The sequence below is a fragment of the Mercenaria mercenaria genome, chromosome 14, assembly GCF_021730395.1.
Source record: "Mercenaria mercenaria strain notata chromosome 14, MADL_Memer_1, whole genome shotgun sequence".
NCBI lineage: Eukaryota > Metazoa > Mollusca > Bivalvia > Venerida > Veneridae > Mercenaria > Mercenaria mercenaria.
Window position 1 is genome coordinate 33,506,296 of NC_069374.1, and position 27,677 is coordinate 33,533,972.

Consider the following 27,677-nt stretch of genomic DNA (forward strand, 5'->3'; position numbering starts at 1 on the left):
GTCTGAATGTTCATCTTGATGATATCTAGGTCAAGTTTGAAACTGGGTCAACTGCTGTCAAAAACTAGGTCAGTAGGTCTAAAATTATAAAAATCTTTTGACCTCTCTAGAGGCCATATTTTTCAATGGATCTTCATGAAAATTGATCTGAATGTTCACCTTGATGATATCTAGGTCAGTTTCGAAACTGGGTCACGTGCGGTCAAAAACTAGGCCAGGAGGTATAAAAATAGAAAAACCTTGTGACCTCTCTAGAGGCCATATTTTTCATGAGATCTTCATGAAAATTAGTGAGAATGTTCACCTTGATGATATCTAGGTAAAATTCAAAACAGGGTCACGTACCTTCGAAAACTAGGTCAATAGGTCAAATAATAGAAAAACCTTGTGACCTCTCTAGAGACCATATTTTTCAATGTATCTTCTTGAAAATGGGTCAGAATTTATATCTTGATAATATCTAGGTCAAGTTCAAAACTGGGTCACATGAGCTCAAAAACTAGGTCACTATGTCAAATAACAGGAAAAACGTCATACTCAAAACTGGGTCATGTGGGAAGAGGTGAGCGATTCAGGACCATCATGGTCCTCTTGTTAGGAATAAGGTATTGTGAAAAGTGCATTATGATTTTTCCCACACTGAACCGTGGAAAAACAGGTTTAATAGAAATCTTACTTTTGAAAGTATGAAATAAATGCTTTTAGTTTTGGACATATAATTTGATTTTTGTTTTTGTTGGGTTTTAACATTACACCAACACAATTATAGGTCATAGACAATTTTCCAGCTTTTGATGACGGAGGAAGACCCCAGGTAACTATCTGGGCATTATTTCAGGCACGGGCGAGCACCTGGGTAGAACCAGTAGCTATCGGTGAGTCAGCTGGAAGGCTTCCTCAATAAAGTCTACACCCCAAGCCAGCTTCGAACCCAAAATGGTGAGTGGCAAGTGATTTGAAATCAGTGACATTAATCACACAGCCACAGAGGCCACTGTATAATATGACATTTCTATAAGAAATATGTGGTATTTAACCCTTATCATGCTGCACATGACTGAATCTGCCTTTGTGTCCAGTGTAGGTCATGATCAGCCTGCACATCCATGCAGTCTAATTATGATCTGCACTGTTCGTAATTCAGTCAGTATCTTTTTTGGTAAGCACCCCTTTTAACAGTTATTGGTAATGTTCAAATTGAAAGATAGGCCAAGTTCATTGGAGAAATTTAGCAAGGTAAGGGTTAATTGTATACAGAGTAAAAATGAAACATGCTCAAATATTTGACCTTCAAGGGTGAACTAGTCGTTGGAAGATGGGTCAAGCACCTTATGTTGATGGACACAATCAGTAATATCCTTCAACGTGATATATCTACTGGACATGAAATCTGGGGCTCAAACACGAGTCCTTTAGTAGTGACCTTAACCTTATGTCTGTAAAACTGGAGTATTGGTACTGAACAACAACTGGATGAAATAAACATTCTACCAAAGTTTGAAGAATATCCTTCAAGAGATTTCAAGGAAGGAAATCTGGTAAAATCTTAAGGAAGGAAATCTGGTAGTTCACCAAAACAACATTTACGCAGATATTTTCTAAACTGTGGCTGGTGATTTCAGAGAGCGATTTCTCAAACAGTCGTTAAAAAGAAAACTAGTCACTTATATTTTTACTCATTAACACGACCTTGAAAAATTTGGTACAGGGTTGCCCAAGGTGCTTTTCAAACTTTTTTGAAATTAGGTCAGCTTTTTCAAAGTATAACACTATCAAAATCTGTCAAATTACCATATAGAGAAAACTGGCCCCATCCTTTGATGGCTATGACTAATCGCATAATCACAATACCTAAAAGGAATTTTGACCAACTTCACCTTGGGAATATTGTTTCAAAATTGTTTTGGAACTGGGCCAGCCTTTCCTAAGGAAAAGATTTTCAATGTTTTCTATTTAGAAAAAGTCAGCACCAACCCCTGAAGGCCATGTTCTTCTTTCAAATATGAAACAGAATGATTTGGAAGAATTTGGTCTCCTAAGGAACATTTCTGTGAAAGTACTTTGAAATCGGGCCAGTGGTTTTTGAGGAATTTTTTAAAAGCTTTTCCTTTTGGTTACCATGGCAACCAGAATTCTGCAGAGATGACATAGATTTTAAAGGATCTGAATGGGATCTACCCAAGGAACAAATTGGTTAAAATTGGCTCAGTGGTTTAGGAGATGCTCTTTAAAGAAGTTGAAGACGACAGAAAGTTACCAGCAATTCTATGAACTTAACCCTTACCCTGCTGAATTTCTAAAAGAACTTGTACATCCTTCAATATGGACAGTACCATTAACTGTTAAAAGGGGTGCTTACCTAAAAGATACTGACTGAATAGCGTACAGTGCAGATCTTGATCAGACTGCATGGATGTGCAGGCTGATCATGATCTACACTGGTCGCAAAGGCAGAATCAATCGTATTCAACATAAGAATTTAACACGAGCACTTAGTGCTTAACAGTATACTATATGGGCTAAAAGCATTTTCATATTTAATCGATAACACATCATACTGATACTTTTCATTTAAATTTCTAATGAACAAACTTCCAGAGGTATGATCCAGAAGTGAGCACATAAATATATGACATTATGACAATATGATGTCATACAATAAAACCTCTGCATTTTTCTGTAAATTTGGTAATTCTATTTCATAAATGATGGTTCAATTAAGAATTTAAAATAAAACCTCAAAATTCTGTTGTGTAATATTTTGCAATAGTAATGTAAACTCGAGTTATCACAGGAGTGACGAATTATACCCCCACAATATGGCCTTGTCACAGAACTAAGCCAACGTCAAAGCTGAACTTGCTTGACCTTTGACCTACTGACCTCAAAATCAATAGAGGTCATCTGCTGGTCATGATCAACCTCCCTATAAAGTTTCATGATCCTCAGCCCAAGCATTCTCAAGTTATTGTCCGGAAAAGATTTAAATGACTTTTGACCTTTGGAACCCTAAATAATTATGGGTCATCCGCTGGTCATGACCAACCTCCCTATTAAATTTCGTGATCCTAGACCAAAGCGTTGTGAAGTTGTTGTCCGAAAACAGTTTAAGTGTTCCGGGTCACTGTGACCTTGACCTGTGACCTCAAAATCATTAAGGGTCATCTGCTGGTCATAACCAACCTCGCTATCAATTTTCATGATCCTAGGCCCAAACATTCTCAAGTTATCATCTTGAAACCGTTTAACTGATCTGAGTCACTGTGACCTTGACCTTTGACCTACAGACCTCAAAGTCAAACTTGACCTGTATTTAATGATGTTACATCTGTGTATCAAAAATTATGATCCTAGGCCCAAGCATTCTCAAGTTATCATCCGGAAACCGTATAACTGTTCAGGGTCACTGTGACCTTGACCTTTGACCTACAGACCCCAAAGTCAAACTTTACCTGTATTTCATGATGTTACATCCGTGTACCAAAATATATGATCATAGGCCCTGGCGTTCTCAAGTTATCATCCGGAAACCGTTTAACTGTTCAGGGTCACTGTGTCCTTGACCTTTGACCTATTGACCCCCAAATTCGAACTTGACCTGTATTTTCTCATGTTACACCTGTGTACCAAAAATTATTCAAATCAGTCAAGGTTTTCATGAGTTATCATCCAGAAACCACAACAAGAGCTGTTCGTAAGACAGCACGCTTGACTTTTCTCAGTGCTTGACTCTGAATTAGAGCTTTGCCTGTAAAAAAATTCCAAGTTAAAAAGGGACATAACTCTGTCAAATTTCAAATCAGAGTTATGGGAATTGTGTCTCCTGGTGTAGACTTTGATAGTAAATAACTATTTTGAGTTTCAAGTCAAAAGCTTTGATAGTAACAGAGATATCTGACTTTATCAAAAACCTTAACCAAAAATTCTAAGTTAAAAAGGGGCATAACTCTGTCAAAATTCAAACAATAGTAACAGAGATATTTGACTTTATCAAAAATTTTAACAAAAAATTCTAAGTTAAAAAGGGGCATAATTCTGTCAAAATTCAAAACAGAGTTATGTGATTGTTTCTCCTGGTGTAGACTCTGATGGTAAATAAGTATTTTAAGTTTCAAATCAAAAGCTTTGATAGTAACAGAGATATTTGACTTTATCAAAAACCTTAACCAAAAATTCTAAGTTAAAAAGGGGCATAACTCTGTCAAAATTCAAACAGAGTTATGAGAATTGTGTCTCCTTGTGAAGACCTTGATAGTCAATTACTAGTTTGAGTTTCAAGTCAAAAGCTTTAATAGTAACAGAGATATTTGACTTTATAAAAAATTTTAACGAAAAATTCTAAGTTAAAAAGGGGCATAATTCTGTCAAAATTCAAAACAGAGTTATGGGGATTGTTTCTCCTGGTGTAGACTTTGATGGTAAATAAGTATTTTAAGTTTCAAGTCAAAAGCTTTGATAGTAACAGAGATATTTGACTTTATCAAAAACTTTAACCCAAAATTCTAAGTTAAAAAGGGGCATAATTCTGTCAAAATTCATATCAGAGTTACGGGGATTGTTTCTCCTGGTGTAGACTTTGATAGTAAATAAGTATTTTAAGTTTCAAGTCAATAGCTTTGATAGTAACAGATATTTGACTTTATCAAAAACTTTAACTAACGGCGACACCGACGCCGGGGCGAGTGCAATAGCTCAACATTTTCTTCGAAAAGTCGAGCTAAAAACCAACCAACCGACCGCCAAGCTCACTCCTATAAACGCCCCCCAAACTTCGTTTTGTGGGGGTATAATAATAACAGAAAATGGACCAAAATGCTAAATTAAAGTTAAATTATCGGAGTGAAATTTTGGAGTTGAAATAATAAATGTGTTCCTCTATTTTATCTGTGAATAAAATACAGGCAGTATTAGTACTTAATCATTGAACATCCAAACTCATGCCTATATTTTCCACATTTCTTCTTTACAATATAGCTATAATATAAACACTTTTGATATACTAGTATGTAACAATGGTCTTTGAGATCAATCTTGACAAATGAACCTGATTTTTCCTCTTTTTTTAAAAAAAATTAATTTCACCAATAATATTTTACGTAATTTCATGTCAACTCACAACCTGTTCAATTAACAGATTAAAGAAGTCAGACCTAGACATTTTGAGACAAATCTGGGCCAGTCCAAATTATACCAACAGACAAATGGACAAAGGGAAATAATTCAAAAAGTTTCCAAATGCATCAAAAACATATTACAGCGCAATTATCTAAAAAAAAAAAAAAAAATACAACTGAACTTCAATATGTCGAAAATTTAAAGTGTTGTTTTTCAAAATCAAAATAGAATAAGAATAAGGAAATATCCTTCAGTATGAACACATTTATTCATTTGCAAATTTTTAAGAGCATATTTAAGTACATATTTACATCAATCCTTTTTCATGTACAATATAACAGCACAGCTTACATGATCAATAGTAACACACTTCTCATATTTTCAATATTCACATTTCAGACTGTTAGCCTGAATGCATTTTCTGTTAAATATCTCACAATTTTTTTTTTTAGTTTGGTTTAATTATAGTTCTCCAGCTGTTGATGGCGGAAGAAGATCCCATGTGTATCATTGGGCACTGCTTCTGGCACCTGGAACCACTGACATTAAGGATAATAAACAAATAAAAATTTAACAAAATATAAGATGGGTACCGTGCTATTTCAATAACCACATTTGGTTTATCTAAAACTCTTCACAACTTTTAATTCATTACATCTATTTTTGTTGCAGTCCAATGCCCACAGAGCGTTTACAACAAAATAATGAGTCTTCAATGGTTAGCATATTGTAATGTTCGCCTTTTTGTTTTGATAACTAAAACATAACAACTCGGTATCATTTCTGACCTCACTCCATTTAACTCAGCTGTACTGAATATTAACGGAAAAGCTGTTTCTATGCCTATTCCTTCACACTGAGATCATTATTCCCGTTTTAGTACCATTTTCCAGTACTTTTTCAAGTCAACATTTCCCCATAGGCCAGACGAGATTCTTCAGTATCCGCCCTCATAACTGTCATAGTTACCTCCCCCTTGAGGAGGTGGTGGCGGGGGAGGTCCTCTCATTCCTGGGGGAGGGGGTCTCATACCCCTTGGTGGAGGTGGGCCTGGTGGTCCTCTCATACCAGGGCCTCGGGGCGGTCCCATACCTGGAGGAGGTGGACGCATTCCTGGAGGTGGGCCTCTCATACCTGAATACAAACCAAACAATAATTTTGATTTTCTCAGCCTTACACAAAGATAGCTAATATAAAGCTAATATAGAGCAACTTGTTCAATGATATATAGCGGAAGTGACACAATTTCAGCCTTTTTAATCTTTAGCCTGCTCAATTTCTAAAATGGACTGGTCTATCATTCAATCTGGATAGTACCATTTATTATTTGAAGGGGTGTTCACTGAAAATTTACTTACTGAATAGCAAACAGTGCAGACCATGATCAACCAGGATGTGCAGTCTGATCTTGGTCTGCACTGGTCGCAAAGGCAAAATCACTTGCCGCCAACAGGCTAAAGGTTAAAAGAATTGTAATCTAAATTCTTTAGTTATCTTTCACTTATACTTTTTCTCAAATCTATAAATCTATAAAAAGAACTATGTACTGTTACAATTTGTTAAACCAATTTTAACTTTATCTTCAACATTCTACATGGGTGCTTTATTTGCTTAATCCAAGTTTTCTCAATGACTTTTATGAACAAATTTCAATTTAAGCCAAAAGTAAATATTATTTACCAAATGGATACAATGGATTGTATCCCATCCTTATAACGATTATTAAGTACAGTATCTTACCAAATGGAGGAGGAGGCAGTCCACGAGGAGGTGGACCTCTCCAGCCTGGGGGTGGAGGTCGCATCCCTGGGGGCGGGCCCATTCCTGGCGGAGGACCACCACCCATACCCGCTTGTTGAGTTGATGGTGGTTGGGGTGGGAAGCTTCCCATCTGTTGTGATGACGATGTTGGGTTCATGGGCGGAGCTGGGGGAGGGGGTATACCTGAAAATATGAAATTTATCAAAAGTTTACAAACTTTCTTACAAGAAAAATATTCACCAAATGGTGATATTTCTGTGATAAATTGGATATTCAATGCAATTTTCCCTTACACAATAACCTCTATTTTGTTGTTTCTTAGCTTCTGTTTGTCTCGTTTTTTGGCTAACATAGTTTTTCAACAGTATTTCAGTTATGTAACAACAAGAAGTTAACTTCACCAGTATTTCCGGATTTGTACCAGTACACATCTGTTCACTTCAAGTAACTTGCCAACTGTTCCACAAGAATCACCAATTGGAGGATGAATGTTTTTCAGACACAATGTCTTCAACCAAATAGTCACGAGGAACATACAACTCGCCCTGGGACTGAATTGAGGACACTATTTCCACAGATTTCTTCTTCTTCAGCAGGCAGGCAATTCATAACTTATAATAAGTGTTATATTCATTTTTCTACCATACATGGCATGGGTTACAGGACTCTGTCTTGTAGTTTTGTTTATAGTAGGGTATATAACAACTAAGACTACTAAATTACTCTTTATATAAATCATCCATTTTTAAGACCAATGTATATATTCAATACATGTTTACTGAGCTAATAAGTCAAAGAAGGAGCTGCGTTCAATAGACGCTTGATGCCCCCGGTGGCATCCTTGTCGATACAAAGCAACCTAAGTCCAAAACGAGGTCAAGTTCAAACTGAGGTCAGGTGATGTCTGAAGATGAGGAATGGTCACAGGTTACATCTGCATTAATATCAAGTCATTCTAGTAAGGGGTATTGATGCTAGACGGAACGGTCCCATTTGGTTAACCTCGTATGGATGAACGAACGGACGGACAGGACAGGACAATCACTATATGCCTCCCGCATCAGTAGATGCCGGGGGCATAAAAATAAAACTGAAAATAAATTTTTTTGATGTCATGTAATAATAGAGTCATGTCCTTTAGACCTCATTCAATAGTTCTGAATACTATTTGGCAAGCCGTTCAATAAGTGTATAATATAAACCAGACAGTAAATATTACATAAATGGTTTTCCTACATGTGTCAAAACCTCAACCTGTTCTGTTTCGAGACTGTGAAATCCAATTATGACATGTATTTTGCGGCAAAATACTTTGTGGTTCTGGCAAAAACAAATAACGCACCAGGACTTAAATCTGTCAAACCAAAACTTCAGTATGAAATAAACAGGAAATTAATTGGCTTGCTGGAATTTAATACAACCAGGAAACAAAGCATCCTATGAAAATTGATAGACTTCAAAGTATGCAAATTTTTTTTTTTAAATATAATTAATAAAACACATGAAATAACATGCTGTGTCCTGAAAGGCAATATGACAAAGGCTTTAAATCACAAATTTAAATTACAGTTTACTTCCTCTCTAGGAGTAATAAATTCACTTGTGTTTTGTCTTTACAAGGATATCGTTTACAATGTCATTACTTTATTGAAAACTGTACCATGTAGCATTAGTGTTCAGTGAAACAATTGAGAAAATATAAGGCTTCTGCTATCTACAATTAAATAAGTGCACTGCCTTGCGGGTGCAGACGCTCATCTGATTTTTTTTTGTCTCTGTGTAATAGAAATATTGTCCTACCCATGATTTTCTTAAAGTCCAAAAGGGGCCATAATTCTGCAAAAAACAATGTAGAGTTATGGTACTTTCTGTGCAGTGTCAGCTTTTAATGGCGAATAACTGCTCCAAGTTTTAAAGCAATAGCTTTGATCGTTAAGAAAGTTGACCTAAATGCAAAACTTAACCAAGAAATCTGATATTTTCTAAGTCCAAAAGGGCCCATAATTTTTGCAAAAAGCAGGATGGAGTTATGTTTCATGCTGTACAGTCAGCTTTTGATGATGAACAAGTGTTGCAAGTTTTAAAGCAATAGCTTTGATAGTTTAGGAGAAAAGCTGACCTAAACACAAAACTAACCAAGAAATCTGATTTTCTAAGTCCAAAAGGGACCATAATTCTTGCAAAAAGATGGTTTCTTGCTGTTCAGAGTCAGCTATAGATGTTGAACAAGTGTTGCAAGTTTCAAAGCAATAGCTTTGAAAGTTTAGGAGAAAAGCTGACCTAAACATAGAACTTAACCGGGCAACGCCACCACTGATCAAGTGATGACAATAACTCATCATTTTTTCCCCCAAAAAATCAGATGAGCTAAAAGTTACATGTATTAATACATGTACATTTTGTCAGACTTTCTGATAAAGTTAGCTATTTGCTTGAAGATCAGGGCGTGAGGTTATAGACCAGTTTTGAAACTCAAAAATAATCTCATTGGCTGATTCTGAGAACAATTTTTGAAATTAACTAATGGCAAGGCTGCATTCAGTGATTGGTCTCAAAACTCAAATTAATAATCTTGAAACATTTGTGTAAAGACTAAAGGTCAAGTATCAAAGATTGATAAAGGTGTGCAGTTCATCTGGATTCCTTACCAGCACTAACCAGTTCACCTAAAGTAACAATTCATTACTTTATCATGACATCAGGAGATCTAACTGACCAATCAGAGAGCTGCATTTTCAAGTACCTGCCAGTTTCCACTAGGGTAAAACGAAGTATTTTTTACAATGAACATATAGTGAAATTAGAAATAAATATCACACTATTTCAGAAATCAAATGAAATTTTTGACTGCAAATGCCCCCCAACGATGCAACAAACTACAAAACTTCAAAGTTTCATTGAAATATTATATGGCTTTAATACTTTGATTTTAGTTTAAAGTTTGAGATTTTACACAGGGAGTCTATGACAAAGTCCGAATAAAATCTAATCATTACCAAAGTGAAATAAGTATCATTCCGCAATGTTTCGAGCATGTTAAAATTATGAATGGTACTGAGTGTCCATTCATTGCTTCACTGAAATCCCTCCAATAGTTTGAGGAGTAGTCCAGGAAAACATATGGCAAATGAAAAAGCAAGACAAAATCCGTCTGCTCACATATTGGCAGACATAACACTTACCAGGCCTTGGAGGCATTCCTTGTGGTGGCATATTTGCCATTGAGCTTGGGGGAGGTCCAGGGGGTGGAGGTCTGCCCATTCCTGGTGGCATAAATGGTGGTGCCCCCATTGGTCCTGAAACAAAAAAACTTTGTAAATAACGATTGTCAATACAAGACAAGAATTATCTATTTTGTTTAAACTCAAATATTAGACAGTTCTTCACTGTGATTGTAAGCATCATGAACTTTCAGAAACTAGCTAAGAATCTGAGTTATATGCACCAGTACTGGGAATCAGGTCAAAAATTTGCACATCAGTTAATAATTAAAACGAAATAGTCTGATCCGTCTTTAATCATGATTCATAACAAGTGCTGTTTGCAAATGCCTATCCGAGGCAGACAGGTATGTAATATTTAATGTTGTAACCATGACCTTTCACCAAATGACCTCAGAAACACAGGGGTCACCTAGTGACTACACGCAACCATCAAATGAAGACTTACAGACAAAGTGATGTTTGATTATTCAGCCTAGAGGTCACTGTTACTGTGAACAATACTGCAAGGAATGGAATTCTTAGAACAACTTTGGTAACGGACCACGTAAGGAACATCCAGTCTCATCAACCAAATATTTTCATAGAAGATGTCGCTTGAAGAAAAATACGGACAGGACAGACAACTGACAGTGAGTGATCAAAACAGCTCACCGTGAGCACTTTGTGCTCAGGTGAGCTAAAAAAGCTGAAGGTAGAGCATGGGTAACGACAATCAGAAATTTCTCTGCAAAAGTTTTCTCATTATGTTTTCTTGGCATTATTCAGCAGTTAATCACATGGCTTTCCGCAGCAACTGGAGAATACCAAAACTGTGGATAGAAAATATATAACTGAACAGAAATTGTTATCTCGGGGTCCATGACCTCAAAACAACACAAGAGGGCCATGATGGCCCTATATCGCTCACCTGAGTAGAGTTGCTTACTTGAACAAGATCTAGGCCTTCTGGTTTATTTTTAGCAAATTTATGAAGATTTCCCTATGTACAATCAAGTAACCCTGGGGCGGAGCCAATTTAACCCCAGGGGTCATGATTTGAATTTTTTTTGTAGAAGTCTACTAGGCCATGCTACATGTCAAATATCTAAGCTCTAGGCCTTCTGGTTTATTTTTAGAAATTTTCATATGTAAAATCAAGTGACCCCTAGGGCGGGGTCAATTTTGACCCCGGGGTCATGATTTGAACAAATTTAGTAGAGGTTCACTAGGCAATGCTACACGTCAAATATCTAAGCTCTAGGCCTTCTGGTTTATTTTTAGATTTTTTTTTTGAAGATTTTCCTATGTAAAATCAAGTGATCCCTGGGGCGGGGTCAATTTTGACCCCTGGGTCATGATTTGAACAACTGTAGTAGAGGTCCACTAGGCAATGCCACTTGTCAAATATCAAAGCTCCAGGGCTTATGCTTTTTGAGAAGAAGATTTTTAAAGAATTTCCTATGTAGAATCAAGTAAACCCTGGGGCGGGGTCAATTTTGACCCCGGGGTCATGATTTGAACAAACTTGGTAGAAGTCCATTAGGCAATACTTCACACCATATATCTAAGCTCTAGGGCTTTTGGTTTTTGAGAAGAAGATTTTTAAAGATTTTCCTATGTAAAATCAAGTGACCCCTGGGGCGGGGTCAAATTTGACCCTGGGGGACATGATTTAAACAAATTTTGTAGAGGTCCAATAGGCAATGCTACAGGTCAAATATCTAAGCTCTAGGCCTTCTAGTTTATTTTTAGAAATTTTTTGAAGATTTTCATATGTAAAATCAAGTGACCCCTGGGGCGGGGTCAATTTTGACCCCGGGGGTCATGATTTGAACAACTTTAGTAGAGGTCCACTAGGCAATGCTACATGTCAAATATCTAAGCTCTAGGGCTTCTTGTTTATGAGAAGAAGATTTTTTAAGATTTTCCTATGTAAAATCAAGTGACCCCTGGGGCGGGGTCAATTTTGACCCCGGGGTCATGATTTGAACAAAACTGGTAGAGGTCCACTAGGCAATGCTTCACACCAAATATCTTAGCTCTAGGGCTTCTGGTTTTTGAAAAGAAGATTTTTAAAGTTTTTCCTTTTGGTTGCCATGGCAACCAGAATTCTGTATGGAATTCAATTCTTTGAACAATTTTTAAAGAAGACCATCCAAGGAACATCTCTGTGAAGTTTCATCAAAATTGGCCTGTTGGTTTAGGAGGAGATGTTGTTTAAAGGAAAGTGTGGACGGACGGACGGTGAGCGATCACAATACCTCACCCTGAGCACTTTGTGCTCAGGTGAGCTAATAACAATATAGAATATGTTACCTGCACCTGGTGGAAGTCCGCCGAATGGTGGCATCCCTGAGGGAGGTACTGGCGGAGGCATCATAGGAGGTGCTCCTGACGCTGGTGGAGGTACTGGGGCTCCCATAGGGGGAGGTACCGGAGGGGGCAAAGAAGTCTGTGTTGTTGAAACTGGCCCACCTACAAATCATTAAAACAGAATATATTTTTTTTCATACATCTTAACGAAGTCTATTGATACTGGTCCACCTAAAAAAAACATATAGACAGAATAAATCTTTTGATAGATCTTACCCTAAATTTAAAACACAAGATGACTTAAGCATACTCGTACTAGACAAAGTCTTGTAAATACATGACTAATGAATATTTATCAATAGCTAAGGAAAATGTTCAATTTTTTTATTTATTTATTTGGGTTTTACGGCGCACCAACACAGTACAGGTTATATGGCGCCAAACAGGACTACAAATTTTGGTTTCACATCTCATTTACATCGAAATAAAAACATGAGTTATGTTAATGCCATGTTAACCTTTGATCTCAAAATGTGAACTTGACTTTTAAGCTAGTGGTCTGTAAGTTGAGCATGACACATTGTCTAATTTGAGGGAACATTTTTTGTTTAACTTACAGACTAACTTACAGACTGGACAAAAGTAAAATCACTGTTGACCTTTGACCTCAGTGTGACCGTGACATTTATGTTAGCTGCCTTGGTGTTGTGCATACAGACATGTCCTCTCATTATTAAGGAAAATTAGTGCCAAGTACTATAAAATACTGTGGTGGATGGCAGAGTTATGAACTGGACATGAAAGTGTGGACAGACTGATGGACAGAATGACTGACTGATTGGCAGATGGAAAAGTGCAATTCTAGCAATTCTTTAGTCCCCGAAACTGATTTTCAACCAGTTGGGGACTAATTACCACCAATAAGTTTATACCATTTCAAAGAAAAACAGGTTTTTACATACTTGTATGCCCTAATAACACAAATATTACATTAAAGAATATACAGTTGAAACTCGATTTCACAAACTCGCTTATCTCAAAATTCTGGCTATCTAAGTATCTTGAAGTCATTTTGAAATCCTGCCCCGAAAACACATGCACAAAATATCACTTTAATTTAATTATCGGTTATCTTGAAACAAAAACCTTGATCCCTTGGAATTTGGGATAACAACTGTATGTACCTGGAGCTTGTCCTGGAGCCATCTGTTGTACAGGAGGAGGCGGGGGTGGCACTACACTGCCAGCCGGGGCTGGGGGTTGCTGAGGGGGAGGAGCATCTGCAAATAACTGATGAGGTCTGTCTGTTAGTGATAATGGATTCTTTGCTGCCATCATGCGTTCTGTAACGAAATCATATATAAGAAATGAGAAAGGTTCATCAAAAATAGAATCAAATCATGTGGACACAAGTTAGTCAGTGAAAATATAACAGCTCTTTACATGATGTTAGAAGTACGAGTATGGAATAACGAGGGTATCCATTTCAACAGATGAGACTGAGCTTATGAATACATCAGATACCCAAGTTTTTTCAGTATTTTATTCATTTAGAATCAAAGTTAACCAGTAAGTCAGGAAAATTGACAGTAAAAGTAAATCGTACCACAACTGTAAATTTTTTCATAATAATATCATAGAAATGAAAAAAAATGGATTCATAAAATCTATTCCAACTTATTAAATTCACTTTTGGCATAAAGAGCACTCAAAATGAATGAGTTAACTACAGGCATAGGTAAAATATAATTGCACTACTATGAAACATTGCTTGCTCCAGCTGGAGCATAAAGACTGTGATCTCTGGGCAGTCTTCCTTATTTTTCCTGTTCTGGTTGCTCAAAATCTTTGATAATTCAGGCATTTTGCTCATGTCCTCAACTCTGAGCAATCAGCATTCTACTGCATGTCTTGATAGACTGAATATGTCTAGAGGATTCATGTAAAATATCATGTGACGATTTAGCAAAATGACCTGTTTAAGATTGCGCTATTGGCATTTTACAAAATTGCCATTGAAAGAAAATAGTTCAGAATACTGCTTACAAATTTATTATTCTTATTACTGTAAAATCATTAAATTTCGCGGGCATGAAATTTTGTGGTTGTGTCAAAACAGCAATTTCTTGGGGATATGAATTCGTGGATTTCAACTTTTGAACATAAAATGAATGGGAATTTTACTTGTTCGTTGGGATTAAATTTCATGGATTGACTCAACCACGAAACCCACAAAAATTAGTCCCCCACGAATATTAATGATTTCACAGTATATAGTATTATTTTTGCGGAGTTATTTTTAAATTCAAGGCTATTTACGAGAAATTAGAGCAAATATCTGTAGTTTTCATTTCAAATTCTGCAACTTTTCCATTCCTTTTTCCAGTTTGTGCAAACTTTTCTATTCCTTTTTCCAGTTTGCATGAACCCGTATTTATTGATGTAAGAAAATATACAATTGAACTAAGAACTGACCTGCTGCTGAACCATGTCTCTCTCCTTTGGAATCTTTTCTGAATGCGTATGATATACTGATAGCTCTATTGCACAAAAACTGTCCATTCATTGCTTCTATGGCTGAATCGGCTGCCTCAAAACTGGCAAAGTTGATGAAAGCATAACCCTTAGAATTCCCTGTATCAGGATCTCTCATGATCTGAAACAACACAAATTTTTCCAGCTAATTTATACATTATACCAGATTTACATAGCGCCCTTTTCATGATAAACACATTCAAAAGCGTTTCACATAGCACAAAGGCAGCCATTCAGTGCGCCAAATTCATCCTCTTCTAGTACAAACACAGAGCAATCTGACTAGAGGGACAGTGTGCAACAATGCCTCCTGAACAGAGAGAGAAATCCTTTTTAAGATACAAACCTGACTTTTTGTAAGGCTAATTTTAATTATATTTGAGCTTTCAATGAATTTCATCTCAAGGATATGTTCAAAACAACACCTGTGAATGAACTTAACCCTTACCATGCTAAATTTCTATAATGGACTGGTCCATCTTCCAATTTGGACAGTACCATTTATCATTTGAAGGGGTGTTTGCTGAAAATTTACTGACTGAATAGCGAACAGTGCAGACCATGATCAGACTGCATGGATGTGCAGGCTGATCTTGGTCTACACTGGTCGCAAATGCAGAATCAATCGTCTCCAGCATGGTAAGGGTTAACCACTCTGCCACAGTGGATCCTATGCAGAAGTGAATGTCCCTGCTTCACGTAAGAGAAGTAAAACTAGTTTCCGCACTTTTGTTATGATGAATGTACTTGTCCATGATTTTTATTAACTTCAATTCAATTCTGATGTCATGTGACTTTTTTAACAAGACTTTAACAAGAGGAAAAGCATCAAAGACAAGAAAACAAGTTATTTCCTCTATACAATAAGCCTGTGAGATGAAGGTCTTTTTTAAAACACTTTGCCAAATCCCAGTGTGCACATAGCTTACACATGGTCTGTAAAAAACATCTGCTATAAAATAATACTGACACTTTGTGCCAGATAATCTTTGATGCATTGCATGTTATCGAAAATATAATCTTGTGTACGGTACCAAAAAGTCACATTGGTTGGCCATCTCAATAATATACCACAATTCCTAATTTGACGCCCCAGAATTAGAAGGGCGTAAGTGTTAGTTACGCCCTTTTATGAATCATACATTTTTTGAAACTACACACCAAGGGGCATAATTCTGTAAAAAAAAATTTTCGTCACAAACTGCTGTGTTGACCAAATTCACCAATAATAAAAGGGCGTAAGTGAAAAGTTTTTCAGAATCCTAGTAACAGAAGGGCGTATCTGCACTTAATTGTTGTACCAGAAAAGTCCACCTACCCCCTTAGAATTAGAAGGGCGTATCTGTCATAGACAGTTTTTTTCGTTTTGCCGAAAAGTATGATTTTCAATTTACGCCCTTCTAAATCTGGGGCGTTGAATTGTACAGTGCTTAAAAAAAAAGCTGCCTTGGTAATTTAATCATTTGTGGTATCATATAGAAAAACATCCAAGTTTAAACACAGTAATAATCAGATACACCACTGAATGACCCCTCAACTATCCAGTATTGTATGGTTACTCAAGGTGACTGGTATATCATTTGTAATGTATGAAACAGTAATTCCAATATTCAATCACGTTTTACAATAAAGCACTATGTATAAATATGGAGAGTGGGATAGAACCAATTGAAATTGAGCGGGACGTGATTTCCTCTCAGACTTATTGAGTTTTCAAAATTTCTGATGTGCAGGTAGCAATGTTCACATACAAACCCTTTCTGAGTTCCATCCAGAATATTCTTACCTTTGGCGTTTGTAATATCACACCGAAAGCACTAAATGTGTCGTAAAGTAGTTTTTCATCCACTTCAGGATCCAAGTTTCCAATAAATATGTTGGCACCTACGTCAAGATTCCTCTGGTTTGCTGAGGCCTAGAAAACACACAATCACAACTTACTATGGCAAACAAATGTAAGATCTATCCTGCAACTGCAAGCTGAGTTTATATCTAAATGCAAAACATTTTATTTTATAAAAAAAATTACCATTTTGTTAAATTCAAGCACATTTTTTTTGGTCTTCTATTTCTAACAGTTTTAGTATATTTCTGATTTTTGTCTTATGAAAAACAATTTACATTGTTTGTTAGTAGAGATACAAGAACACAGACATACCATATCATATGGCGACTTTCCAGTTCTAATGATAGAAGATGACCCCTGGCACCCATCTGAGCATTTCTTTTGCCCAAATACTGAGAAATTTGTTTGTCACTGAGCCCGCAGTTTCACACAAGATTTTTATAGTTCCCACTATAAATATATAGGGCAAAGTGACCATGTCCATTGGCGGCCATGTTTTTTGACGATTCAGAATAATTTGAACAATCTTGGTAGAAGGTTATATAGGAACCAATTGTGTGAAATTATTTCAAAATTGGACCAGCAGTTTAAGAGGAGATAATATTTGAAGATTTCCCTATTTTTAGCTCTGCGGGGCCCCTATGTGCAACCAAACAAAATGATTTGAACTATTTTGGAAGAAGACCACCCAAGGAACATTCAGGCCGACTTTCATCAACTTACATCAAAGTGTTTTAGAGGAGATGTCATTTGAAGAAGTATGGATTGATGGACTGATGCCGTAATGTCAGTGATCACAATAGCTCACCCTGAACACTTTGTTGGTTACTATTACAGCATGACCGTTACTTTCAACAAGAGCACCACCTTGCGGGTGCAGATGCTCATCTGATTTTTTTGTCTCTGTATAATAGAAATATTGTCCTACCCATGATTTTTTAAGTCCGAAAGGGGTCATAATTCTTGCAAAAAGCAATGTAGAGTTACGGTACTTGCTGTGCAGAGTCAGCTTTAAATGGCAAATAACTGCTCCAAGTTTAAAAGCAATATCTTTGGCCATTAAGGAGAAAACTTGACCTAAACACAAAACTTAACCAAGAAATCTAATATTTTCTAAGTCCAAAAGGGACCATAATTCTTGCAAAAAGCAGGATGGAGTTATGTTTCTTCCTATACAGAGTCAGCTTTTGATGGTGAACAAGTGTTGCAAGTTTCAAAGCAATAGCTATGATAGTTTAGGAAAAAAGGTGACCTAAACACAAAACTTAACCAAGAAATCTAATTTTCTAAGTCAATAAGGGGCCATAATTCTTGCAAAAAGCAGGATGGAGTTATGTTTCTTGCTGTACAGAGTCAGCTATTGATGGTGAACAAGTGTTGCAAGTTTCAAGCTGACCTAAACATAAAACTTAACTAGGCAACGCCAATCAAGTGATGACAATAACTCATCATTTTTTTTTAAAAACAAGAGCTGTTACTAATGGTGACAAATGCCCCCGCAGCGCCTTGACCTTTGAACTGGTGACCTTGACCTTTGACGAAGTGACCCCAAAGTCAATAGGGGTCGTGTACTCAATAAGCACTATAAGCATGTAAAGTTTGAAGGTCCCGGGTGCAGTGGTTCGTGAGTAAAGTGCCTTCATGCAAAAAGTTAACGTTGGCCCCTGTGACCTTGACCTTTGACCTGGTGACCCAAGTTAGTAGGGGTCGTGTACTCAATAAGTACTATCAGCATGTGAAGTTTGTAGGTCCTGGGTGCAGTGGTTCGCGAGTAAAGTGCCTTCATGCAAAAAGTTTATGTTGGCCCCTGTGACCTTGACCTTTGACCTGGTGACCCCAAAGTCAGTAGGGGTCATGTACTCAATGAGTACTATCAGCATGTGAAGTTTGAAGGTCCTGGGTGCAGTGGTTCGCGAGTAAAGTGCCTTCATGCAAAAAGTTAACGTTGGCCCCTGTGACCTTGACCTTTGACCCCCAAAGTCAGTAGGGATCGTGTACTCTGTGAGTACTATCAGCATGTGAAGTTTGAAGGTCCTGGGTGCAGTGGTTCGCAAGTAAAGTGCCTTCATGCAAAAAGTTTATGTTGGCCCCTGTGACCTTGACCTTTGACCCCAAAGTCAGTAGGGGTCGTGTACTCAATGAGTACTATCAGCATGTGCAGTTTGAAGGTCCTGGGTGCAGTGGTTCGCAAGTAAAAAGCCTTCATGCAAAAAGTTAACATTGTGACTAACGAACAAACGAACGGACAGACAGTTGAAAACTTATATGCCTCCCTTAGGGGGCATAAAAAAGCCAGATGAGCTAAAAATAAGTAGATAAACTGGGGTGTCTTAATTACCTTATTTACTCTAATGGGCTTCCCATACATTTTGATCATGTTCATGATTTTGATGGCATAGTCTGCATCCTCCTCCCCCATAAATTCCACAAATCCATAACCTTGATGTGCTTGTGTTACTCTGTCTTTTGGCATATGAACATTCACTGAAAACATAAACAAGTTTAGATATATCAAAAACATTGTTGAAAATTTTAGATTCATTGCTTCTGAAAACAAGTAGCTGCGTTCAATAAACGCTTGATGCCCCCGGTGGCTTCCTTGTCGATACGAAACAACTCAAGTCAAAAACGAGATCAAGTTCAAGGTCGAACTGCAGTCAGGTGATGTCTGAAGATGAAGAATGGTCACAGGTTACATCTGCATTAGTATCAAGTCATTCTAGTTAGGGGTACTGATGCTAGACGAAACGGTCCCATTTGGTTAACCTCGTCAGGGATATAAATTAACACTCGCCCAGTCGCCCAGTGCGACCAGATTTGAAGCTGGTCGAGTCAATTTTCCAAAATAGTCGCCCAGCCGGCGAATGGCTTTGGATTCACCTATTAATGTCAATATTCTGGGTTTTTCCGAGACTGTCTTATTAATATGCACTACGTCACTTAAATCGACCAATCAAAATTACCGATATATACTACGACCAATCGGAATAGGCGGATCATTTACTCCGACACTAACAATGGCTGCGCCCATAGAAATACAGCACTAGAAAGTAGAGAAAGTAGAGGTTTACTGAAGGTTGTTAAAGAGCTTAGAACGGCCGGTCGTGGGGACAAAAGGAAATATTATCAGGATTATTTAAAGACCTAAAGGCCAATGAGGACTTTTAATGAAAAATGGGCTGTTAACAGACCGCGGCTGCATAGAACACCGACCGCAACATGGTGTGTACTTTTTGTACAAGCAATAATTTCATAATTGTGAGTGACCTGTAACACGACAATGTAACAAAATACTACAATTCAGGTGTCCATAAGCGTGCAGCCTCTATCAAAATGCCCATAAACAACCCAAATCCTCTAGTGCTGCAAAAATCATTCAAACTTTAAGTGCGTCTGTGTTTGAGAGTCTGTGTCCGAATGTGTGAGTTTGATGAGTGTTCTGTAATTATATTTAAGAAATTGATGTATTTTGGCAGGAAGCAAATTACAAGACTTATCATTAATTATGTCGATCTAAACTGCTGTTAGTATATTTTCCCGCTAATAATAGCTGGGCCCCTAACTTTTAGGCTGGGCCCCTAGAATTTGCCTGTAATGAGCCCAGTTGGCTAACAGGGTCTGAGTGTTAATTTATATCCCTGCTCGTACAGACGGACGGACAGGACAATCACTATATGCCTCCCGCATCAGCAGATGCCGGGGGCATAAAAAACAACTGGAATCTTTCAACTTCTTACAAAAACTAGAGTTGCTTTTGAGAAAAGCGCATGTCTCCCACAACTGCGGCCTAATCATCTAAATAGCAAGTCAGTCTTTATATACTGTTTACTCACTACAAATATACCTTTGAAGAGTAAAAAGGCCGATTCTGGGTAATTCAAGGGCCATAATTCTGGAGTGCCTCGGGCGATTTGGCTAGTTAATGAACCTTGTCGAGGAGTTATGGTAAAAACCATTTGGTTTAAGTTTGGTGAAGATCGGGTGAGAAATGTTGGACTTATAGTGCGGACGAGAATAAAAAGGCCGATTTTCGGCAATTCAAGGACCATAACTCCAAAGTACCTGGGCCGATTTGGCTAGTTATCGAACTTGGCTGCGGACCTATGGTCAAACACATTTTGTTAAAGTTTGGTGATGCTCGGATGAGAAATGTTTGATTTAGAGCGCAGACAAGAGTAACAAGAGCTGTCCGTAAGACAGCCAAGCTCGACTATTCGAAATATTGTCCCAGAAGCAGGAAAATATTACCCAAAAAGGTTAAATATCAAAAGAGTTTTAAGTTCAAAAGGGGGCATAATTTGACCAAAATGCATATCAGTTATGGGACTTGCTGCTATCAACTAGTTTTATAACCCCGAAGGCACATGTGAAGTTTCAATTCAATATCTGCATTAGTTTTGGAGATAGAAACTCGCATGTAAAACTTTAACCAGAATTTTCAAATTCCAAAAGGGGGCATAATTTGCCTAAAATACATGCCAGAGTTATGGGACTTGACCCAGTGAGGTTGGTAATTGATCTAGAAAAAGAAAAAATAAGTTTCAAATCTATATGCCTTTTAGTAATTGTATGTACTTGCACGCAAAACTTTAACCAGGATTTTTCTAAGTCCAAAAAGGGGAATAATTTGCTCAAAATACATGTAAGAGTTATGGGACTTGATCCAGTGAGGTTTGTAATTGATCTAGAAAAAGAAAAAATAAGTTTCAAATCTGTATGCCTTTTAGAAAAAGCTGTATGTACTTGCACGCAAAACTTTAACCAGAATTTTCTAAGTCCAAAAGGGGGCATAATTTGGCCAAAATGAAGGTCAGAGTTATTGGACTTGCTGCTGTCAACTAGTTTTATAACCCCGAAGATACATGTGAAGTTCAAATCAATATCTGCATTAGTTTTGGAGATAATAACTTGCATGTAAAACATTAACCAAATTTTCTAAGTCTAAAAGGTGGCATAATTTGCTCAAAATACATGTCAGAGTTATGGGACTTGACCTAGTGAGGATGGTAATTGATCTAGAAAAAGAAAAAAATAAGTTTCAAATCTATATGCCTTTTAGAAATAGCTGTATGTACTTGCACGCAAAACTTTAACCAGAATTTTCTAAGTCCAAAAGGGGGCATAATTTGGCCAAAATGAAGGTCAGAGTTATGGGACTTGCTGCTATCAACTAGTTTTATAACCCCGAAGACACATGTGAAGTTTCAATTCAATATCTGCATTAGTTTTGGAGATAGTAACTTGCATGTAAAACTTTAACCAAAATTTTCTAAGTCCAAAAGGGGGCATAATTTGCTCAAAATACATGTCAGAGTTATGGGACTTGACCCAGAGAGGTTGGTAATTGACCTAGAAAAAGAAAAAATAAGTTTCAAAGCTATATGCCTTTAATTGATGGCTGTATGTACTTGCATGCAAAAACTTATCCAAGGTGTGACGCCGACGCCGACGCCAGGGTGAGTAGAATAGCTAGACTATTCTTTGAATAGTCGAGCTAAAAAGGCCGATTTTTGGTAATTCAAGGGCCATAACTCCGAAGTGCCTGGACCGATTTGGCTCATTATCGAACTTGCCCTACTAGAGCGCATGCATATTCATCAAGTCAAAAGGACTCCTATACTTCTCAGACTGCATGCGCATTCCTGGAGCCAAAAGGACCCCTATACTACTCATGCCAAAAGGACCCCTATACTACTCATGACCTCTCATGAGTAGTATAAGGGTCCTTTTGGCTCCAGGAATGCGCCTAAAATCTGAGCATTTTTCGGTAACTCAAGGGTCATAATTCCAAAGTGCCTAGGCTGATTTGGCTAGTTATCAAACTTGGCCGAGCACTTATTGGCAGACACATTTTGTTGAAGTTTGGTGAAGATCGGATGAGAAATGTTCGACTTAGAGTGCGGACAAGCTTTGTGACAGACACACACACACAGAGACTGGAGTAAATCAATATGTCTCCCACACCACTGTGTGGTGGGAGACATAATAACCATAAGCGGGAATTATAACCAAACATGGATATTTCAAAAGGTAATTGGCCTGCCGGGATAAGTTGCGCCATTTTGACATCATTTTATTCCGTGCAGTTGCAATAAAAAATTCAATGACATCAATATCTTATATGATTGACCGATGTACAGTTCAAAGATTATATGCCTTGCACACCTGAGCCATATCATTTCCTTCTCCATGTTGAATGAAAATTTCTATGTTATTTCCTATCTATTTAGGCTACTCTTGTTTATATATATCTTTTTTATGGTTTCCATATTCCAAATTCTGTATCCATTTATCAACTTAACCATACTACCAATACTTTAATCCTTACCCTGCTAAATATCTAAAATGGACTGACCCATCATTCAATTTGGGCCATACCACTTATTATTCAAAGGGGTGTTCACTGAAAAATTACTGACTGAATAGCGAACAGTGCAGACCATGATCAGACTGCACAGATGTGCAGGCTGATCTTGGTCTGCACTGGTCGCAAAGGCAGAATCACTTGCCGCCAGCAGGCTAAGAGTTAATATTGTCATTGACGATGGCAGCCCTCCAGACAGAAATAAGATATAAAACTTGTTCACTTACCTACAGGTCCTGCCTGTAGAAACAGCTCCCAGAGTATAGCTTCAGACACTTTCTCATCCAACCCGCCAACATAAACTGTTGCATCTGAATAGCAAAATTTACAAAAAGTTTTTAAAATTCAAATTTTTCAGTTTCTTACTGCATGCATGCCACTTCACCAAGCAAAACAGGCACTTGACTCTGCCAGAATGTCTTGACACATGTTGTGAAAATGAATTTTGGTGCCATCATTTATCTGCCTAGAGGATATTGCCAAATCTGCCTAAAACAACATATTTTGTTTTAATCATCAAATTCTGGGGATGCAATGCTTCTGATGCAAGAGTCCAGTATTTAAATGCTAGGTCTAGATTCCTAGTGTGCCTAATGTGAAATAGCATCACTTAGATAAATGTCAGAATAAACATGAAATGCACATGTATGCATTATTTCAGACTGAAATGAGAAGTGCCCATGCAATTAATAATATTTTGACATGCCAGATTCTCTTCACTGTTTAAATCCCATATAAACAGCTGAGTGTTTTGCAACAATTTCAAATCAAAAATACCCCCTCCCCATCTGGTCCCTTCAAATAACAACTGTCCCCTCCCATTTATCAGTAAAATACCCCTCCCTCAGCTTGAGAACTGCTTCCAAACTACACAAAAAATATGCCTACTCCTTCCTGCTAGACACACTTTATTTGTAAATTACCCCTCCCCAGTCCAAAAAAACTGCTTCCTCATAGGTCACTGGTGTGGACATTTTTCTGGAATAATATGTGCGGATCCAGTGGAGGGGGTGGGGGGTGGGGGGAGGTCCAGCTGTCTGGACCTCATAGGAAAATTCTAAAAAAAAGAAAAGAGAAGAAGGAAAGAAAATGGTTTTTCAAAAAGGCAACAGCAGGACTGCATTCAAAGTGTATGTGACAGCCTCCTTTTTTCTTGTACAGGTCCCACTCTGGGGCAACATCGTACAATGGTGTATGTACAAGGTGGTGTGTGCAGTGCTCAATTATTTACAGTGCAGAGTAAAATCTGATAAAAACGACGTTGCAGCTTAGTGGGATGATGTCACCAAACACTCTTAAAGGCCTCAATGCTGTCGGCCATGAATGATGACTTCCTGTGGGAGCCAGTTCCATAGTCTGGTGGCAGTGGCAAAGAAGGGGTGAAGGAGGATCTTTGCCACAAAACGGAGGATAGAGTCTCATTGAGTGGCCACGGGTGTTGATAGAGGTAGGATGGAAAAACCTCGCTGGTGGTGTTATGTGGACAAGGCCGTGAACTATTCTGTAAGTCATGACCAGCTTGGCATTGGAGTGACGTATATGGAGGGGTAGCCAGCAGATATCAGTCACCATCTGGCTAGTACTGCTAGTGGTGCGGTAATCGCCCTTCACAAAACGTGCTGCACGGCGCTGGACGGCCTCAAGTTGGTCAATGTGTGAGGGTCCCAAGCAGAGCTGGCATACTCTAGAATAGACCTGACGAGGGTCTGGTAACACTGTGCCTTGACTTCCTGTGGGCAGCTCATCAGGTTCCTTCTTAGAAAGGCAAGGCTGTTGTTTGCCTTCTTGGCTGTGTTGGCGATGTGGGTGTTCATAAAATGTTTTAATTTGGGAGTCCATGGACTCCCATGGCTGCTAATTTAACGGTCCCTAATAATTTTTGGGGGTCCACAAATTACTGATCTTGAAAATAGACATTATTACTATAAAAATTTACCCTAAAACCGAATGAACTTGTATCTTTTTAATTTAGATAGCAGCTGATTCAGTATTTCGGAATGGTATCTTTCAAAATGACATGAGCTTCTCAATTCAGACCGAGAACAAAAGGTGTGGTAGTCTTTTTGTTACGATCAAATAGCCAGTAACTACCGGCAATTTTAAAAATGTGTCAACTCGTGTCAATTATGTCATTCACAGTTTGATCTCGGTTAAAGATAATACTCGATCCTTAATTAGTATCATAATTTTTGTGATTTATTAATATTTTTTTTATCAAAATACATTAAATTTTAAATTTATATGAAATTAATTTTGTTTAAACAAAAAAAAAAATCATTCGATCTTTTACGGAACGTAACGGCAATCTTAGATTTTAGAGGCGACAGTTAGCGCGGAGAGTAGTTTCCCTCTACCAGAATGGCAAACATTGGTAACAAAACTTGTTCTGAAGTGGTCCAGGGGGTCAAAAAACTGCACATTATACATGGGTATCTGCGCAAAAGAGGCTTGAAGCCTTCAGTGCAGAGGAGTTTCGTGACCGATTTTACGGGTCCATTGGACGCAGAGGCATTAAAAAAATGCGAGTGCAAAGCAGTAAAAGCGTGTCACGGACGCAGAAAACCTGCGTCCGGGAAAACCCTGTACAACCCCGACGTAATTCATATTATGCAAATTATCTTAAAGAAACAAAGAATTTTATTTAATTGAAATTTAATTTTATTATTATACCCATATTTAGGTGAGCTCATAAAAATGTGAAAATAAGGGGTATATTGTATATGAAATTGCAGTGGAAAAGGTGTCTTTAAGCCTGTTTTATTGACAACCCTGTACTTGTACACGGCCAACATCCACAAAAAACGCATCAAATTATTTAGTGTATAAAGCCACGTTTGTCATTGTAAGGGTTCAGTCGGACCCCACTGAGAAAAATGGCTGGATCCGCGCATGAATAAGTCATTGAACTAAAAAAAATAATATGAAAAGTAAGAAACTAGAATCTATATTTTCTTTCATTTTTAAACCATGAACAATACATTTATTCTTTAAACCTAGCTTAATAAGAGATCATTCTCACTTTTAACAACTGTGATAGCGAGCATAGCTCGCGAGCAATTGCGCGAAGCGCAATTGCGAGCGCGTAGCTCGCCTTACGGCAATGTGTAGGCGAATATAACAAAGGTGTGCCGAATGGGGCAAAGTGATGTAGCTGAAAAATTTTCCTCTTGTCTGGGCGCCGCCATTTTGGGTGCCGTCATTTTGGGTGCCGCCATTTTGTTCTACTTCCGTCAAAGTCGGGAAAATTGTTTGTTTTTTTTTTAATTTTATATTTGAGTTACAATCTCTATGTTCATTAGGTGTCTTTATTTTTAAAAAATTTATGTTATGGAAATAATTTCAATTTTGCTTTTATTTTTCAAAGTGCGTGTCCCTAGACGACAGGTGCTCAGAGGAAATGCTTTGTTGGCAGTGAATACAGAACTTCATTTGATTGCTGAATATTATCCATCACTCAAAAATAATGCAAGAAAGATTTCCAGTTGGTAGAAAAAAATATGATTTTCTTTTAAAAGATCAAGCATTGGCCAGAAAATGGGATAGAATATCATAAAAAAGCATAAAGCAATAAGAACGCCACAAACAGGTAATGACGTCACCGTGACACCGGCTTTCCATAAATTTTGCAACGTACGATATTCGCTGTTACAGGTATAATGACACTAAATTTTTGTTTCTTTTCAAGTGAATAGGTTCTCGGAATTGTTTTAAGCAGTGAATAGTTTCTTTCACGTTTAAGCTACGCTCGCTCAGAGGATTTGCCTTTTTCATATTATGACTTGTGCCACCTGTTAATTAATGTGCGGAGTAATGCTTCAAGTTGAACATTCAAGACAAAAAAAAATGGGGAAACACTACTTTCTATAGTTTTGTCGGCCATAACCCAAATGGGGAAACACTACTTTCTATAGTTTTGTCGGCCATAGTCCAGGCTTTGCACCACTAAAATTATGACTCTAATATACTGACTAGAGGTTAGGGTTAGGTCGACTATGGCCACAGTGGTTCGTTTGCCCTATGGAAAATAGCCTTACCCAAAAAAATGTACCCCACCCACTTTTTTTAATGTCTATGCGGGATATTTCCGCACGTTAAACGTTTAATTTCGAAATTTTGTTAAATAAACCGGAAGATATATTTTCAAACTCATTCTGTACACAAACCTATACATTATAACTATGTAAATTTGTTTTAAATCGCGATCAAACCTTGATTTCTTTCTGCAATCGGCCCGGCAGCCATGTTTACGACGCCATGCAAACGTAATATAATGCTGGCTAAAACTCATTCAGTATCGTAGTCGTCACTGATCTCAAAAGCGGCAAGAAAGATTTTAGCGAAAAGAGCGTCAAGAAGGTATCGTTTCATTTTAAGTCATTTTTATTGATAATAGTGATTGTAATTAAATGACTTTAGACATTATACCGATATAAATGTCGTTTTTACATAACAATATCTTCAATCCGAAAAAAAACATACTTAAAGTTAATCATTACGCCAACGACTTCTCATCATTATTTATCATTAATTAATTTTCTTG

At 37.5% G+C, this 27,677-nt stretch overlaps 1 protein-coding gene across 1 annotated transcript; it reads right to left on the reverse strand.

The window, feature by feature from the left end:
- Positions 1 to 5,364: 5,364 nt before the first annotated feature.
- On the reverse strand, positions 5,365 to 27,408 carry LOC123527216 (splicing factor 3B subunit 4-like). The gene is made up of 10 exons (XM_045306543.2): positions 27,346 to 27,408; positions 23,365 to 23,448; positions 19,112 to 19,257; positions 16,714 to 16,842; positions 14,868 to 15,048; positions 13,577 to 13,735; positions 12,396 to 12,554; positions 10,059 to 10,172; positions 6,856 to 7,059; positions 5,365 to 6,249 (listed from the first exon to the last, which is right to left on the reverse strand). Exons 1-10 carry the CDS (start codon positions 27,377 to 27,379, stop codon positions 6,053 to 6,055), a joined length of 1,407 nt encoding a protein of 468 aa, XP_045162478.2. The 5' UTR covers positions 27,380 to 27,408; the 3' UTR covers positions 5,365 to 6,052.
- Positions 27,409 to 27,677: the final 269 nt, after the last annotated feature.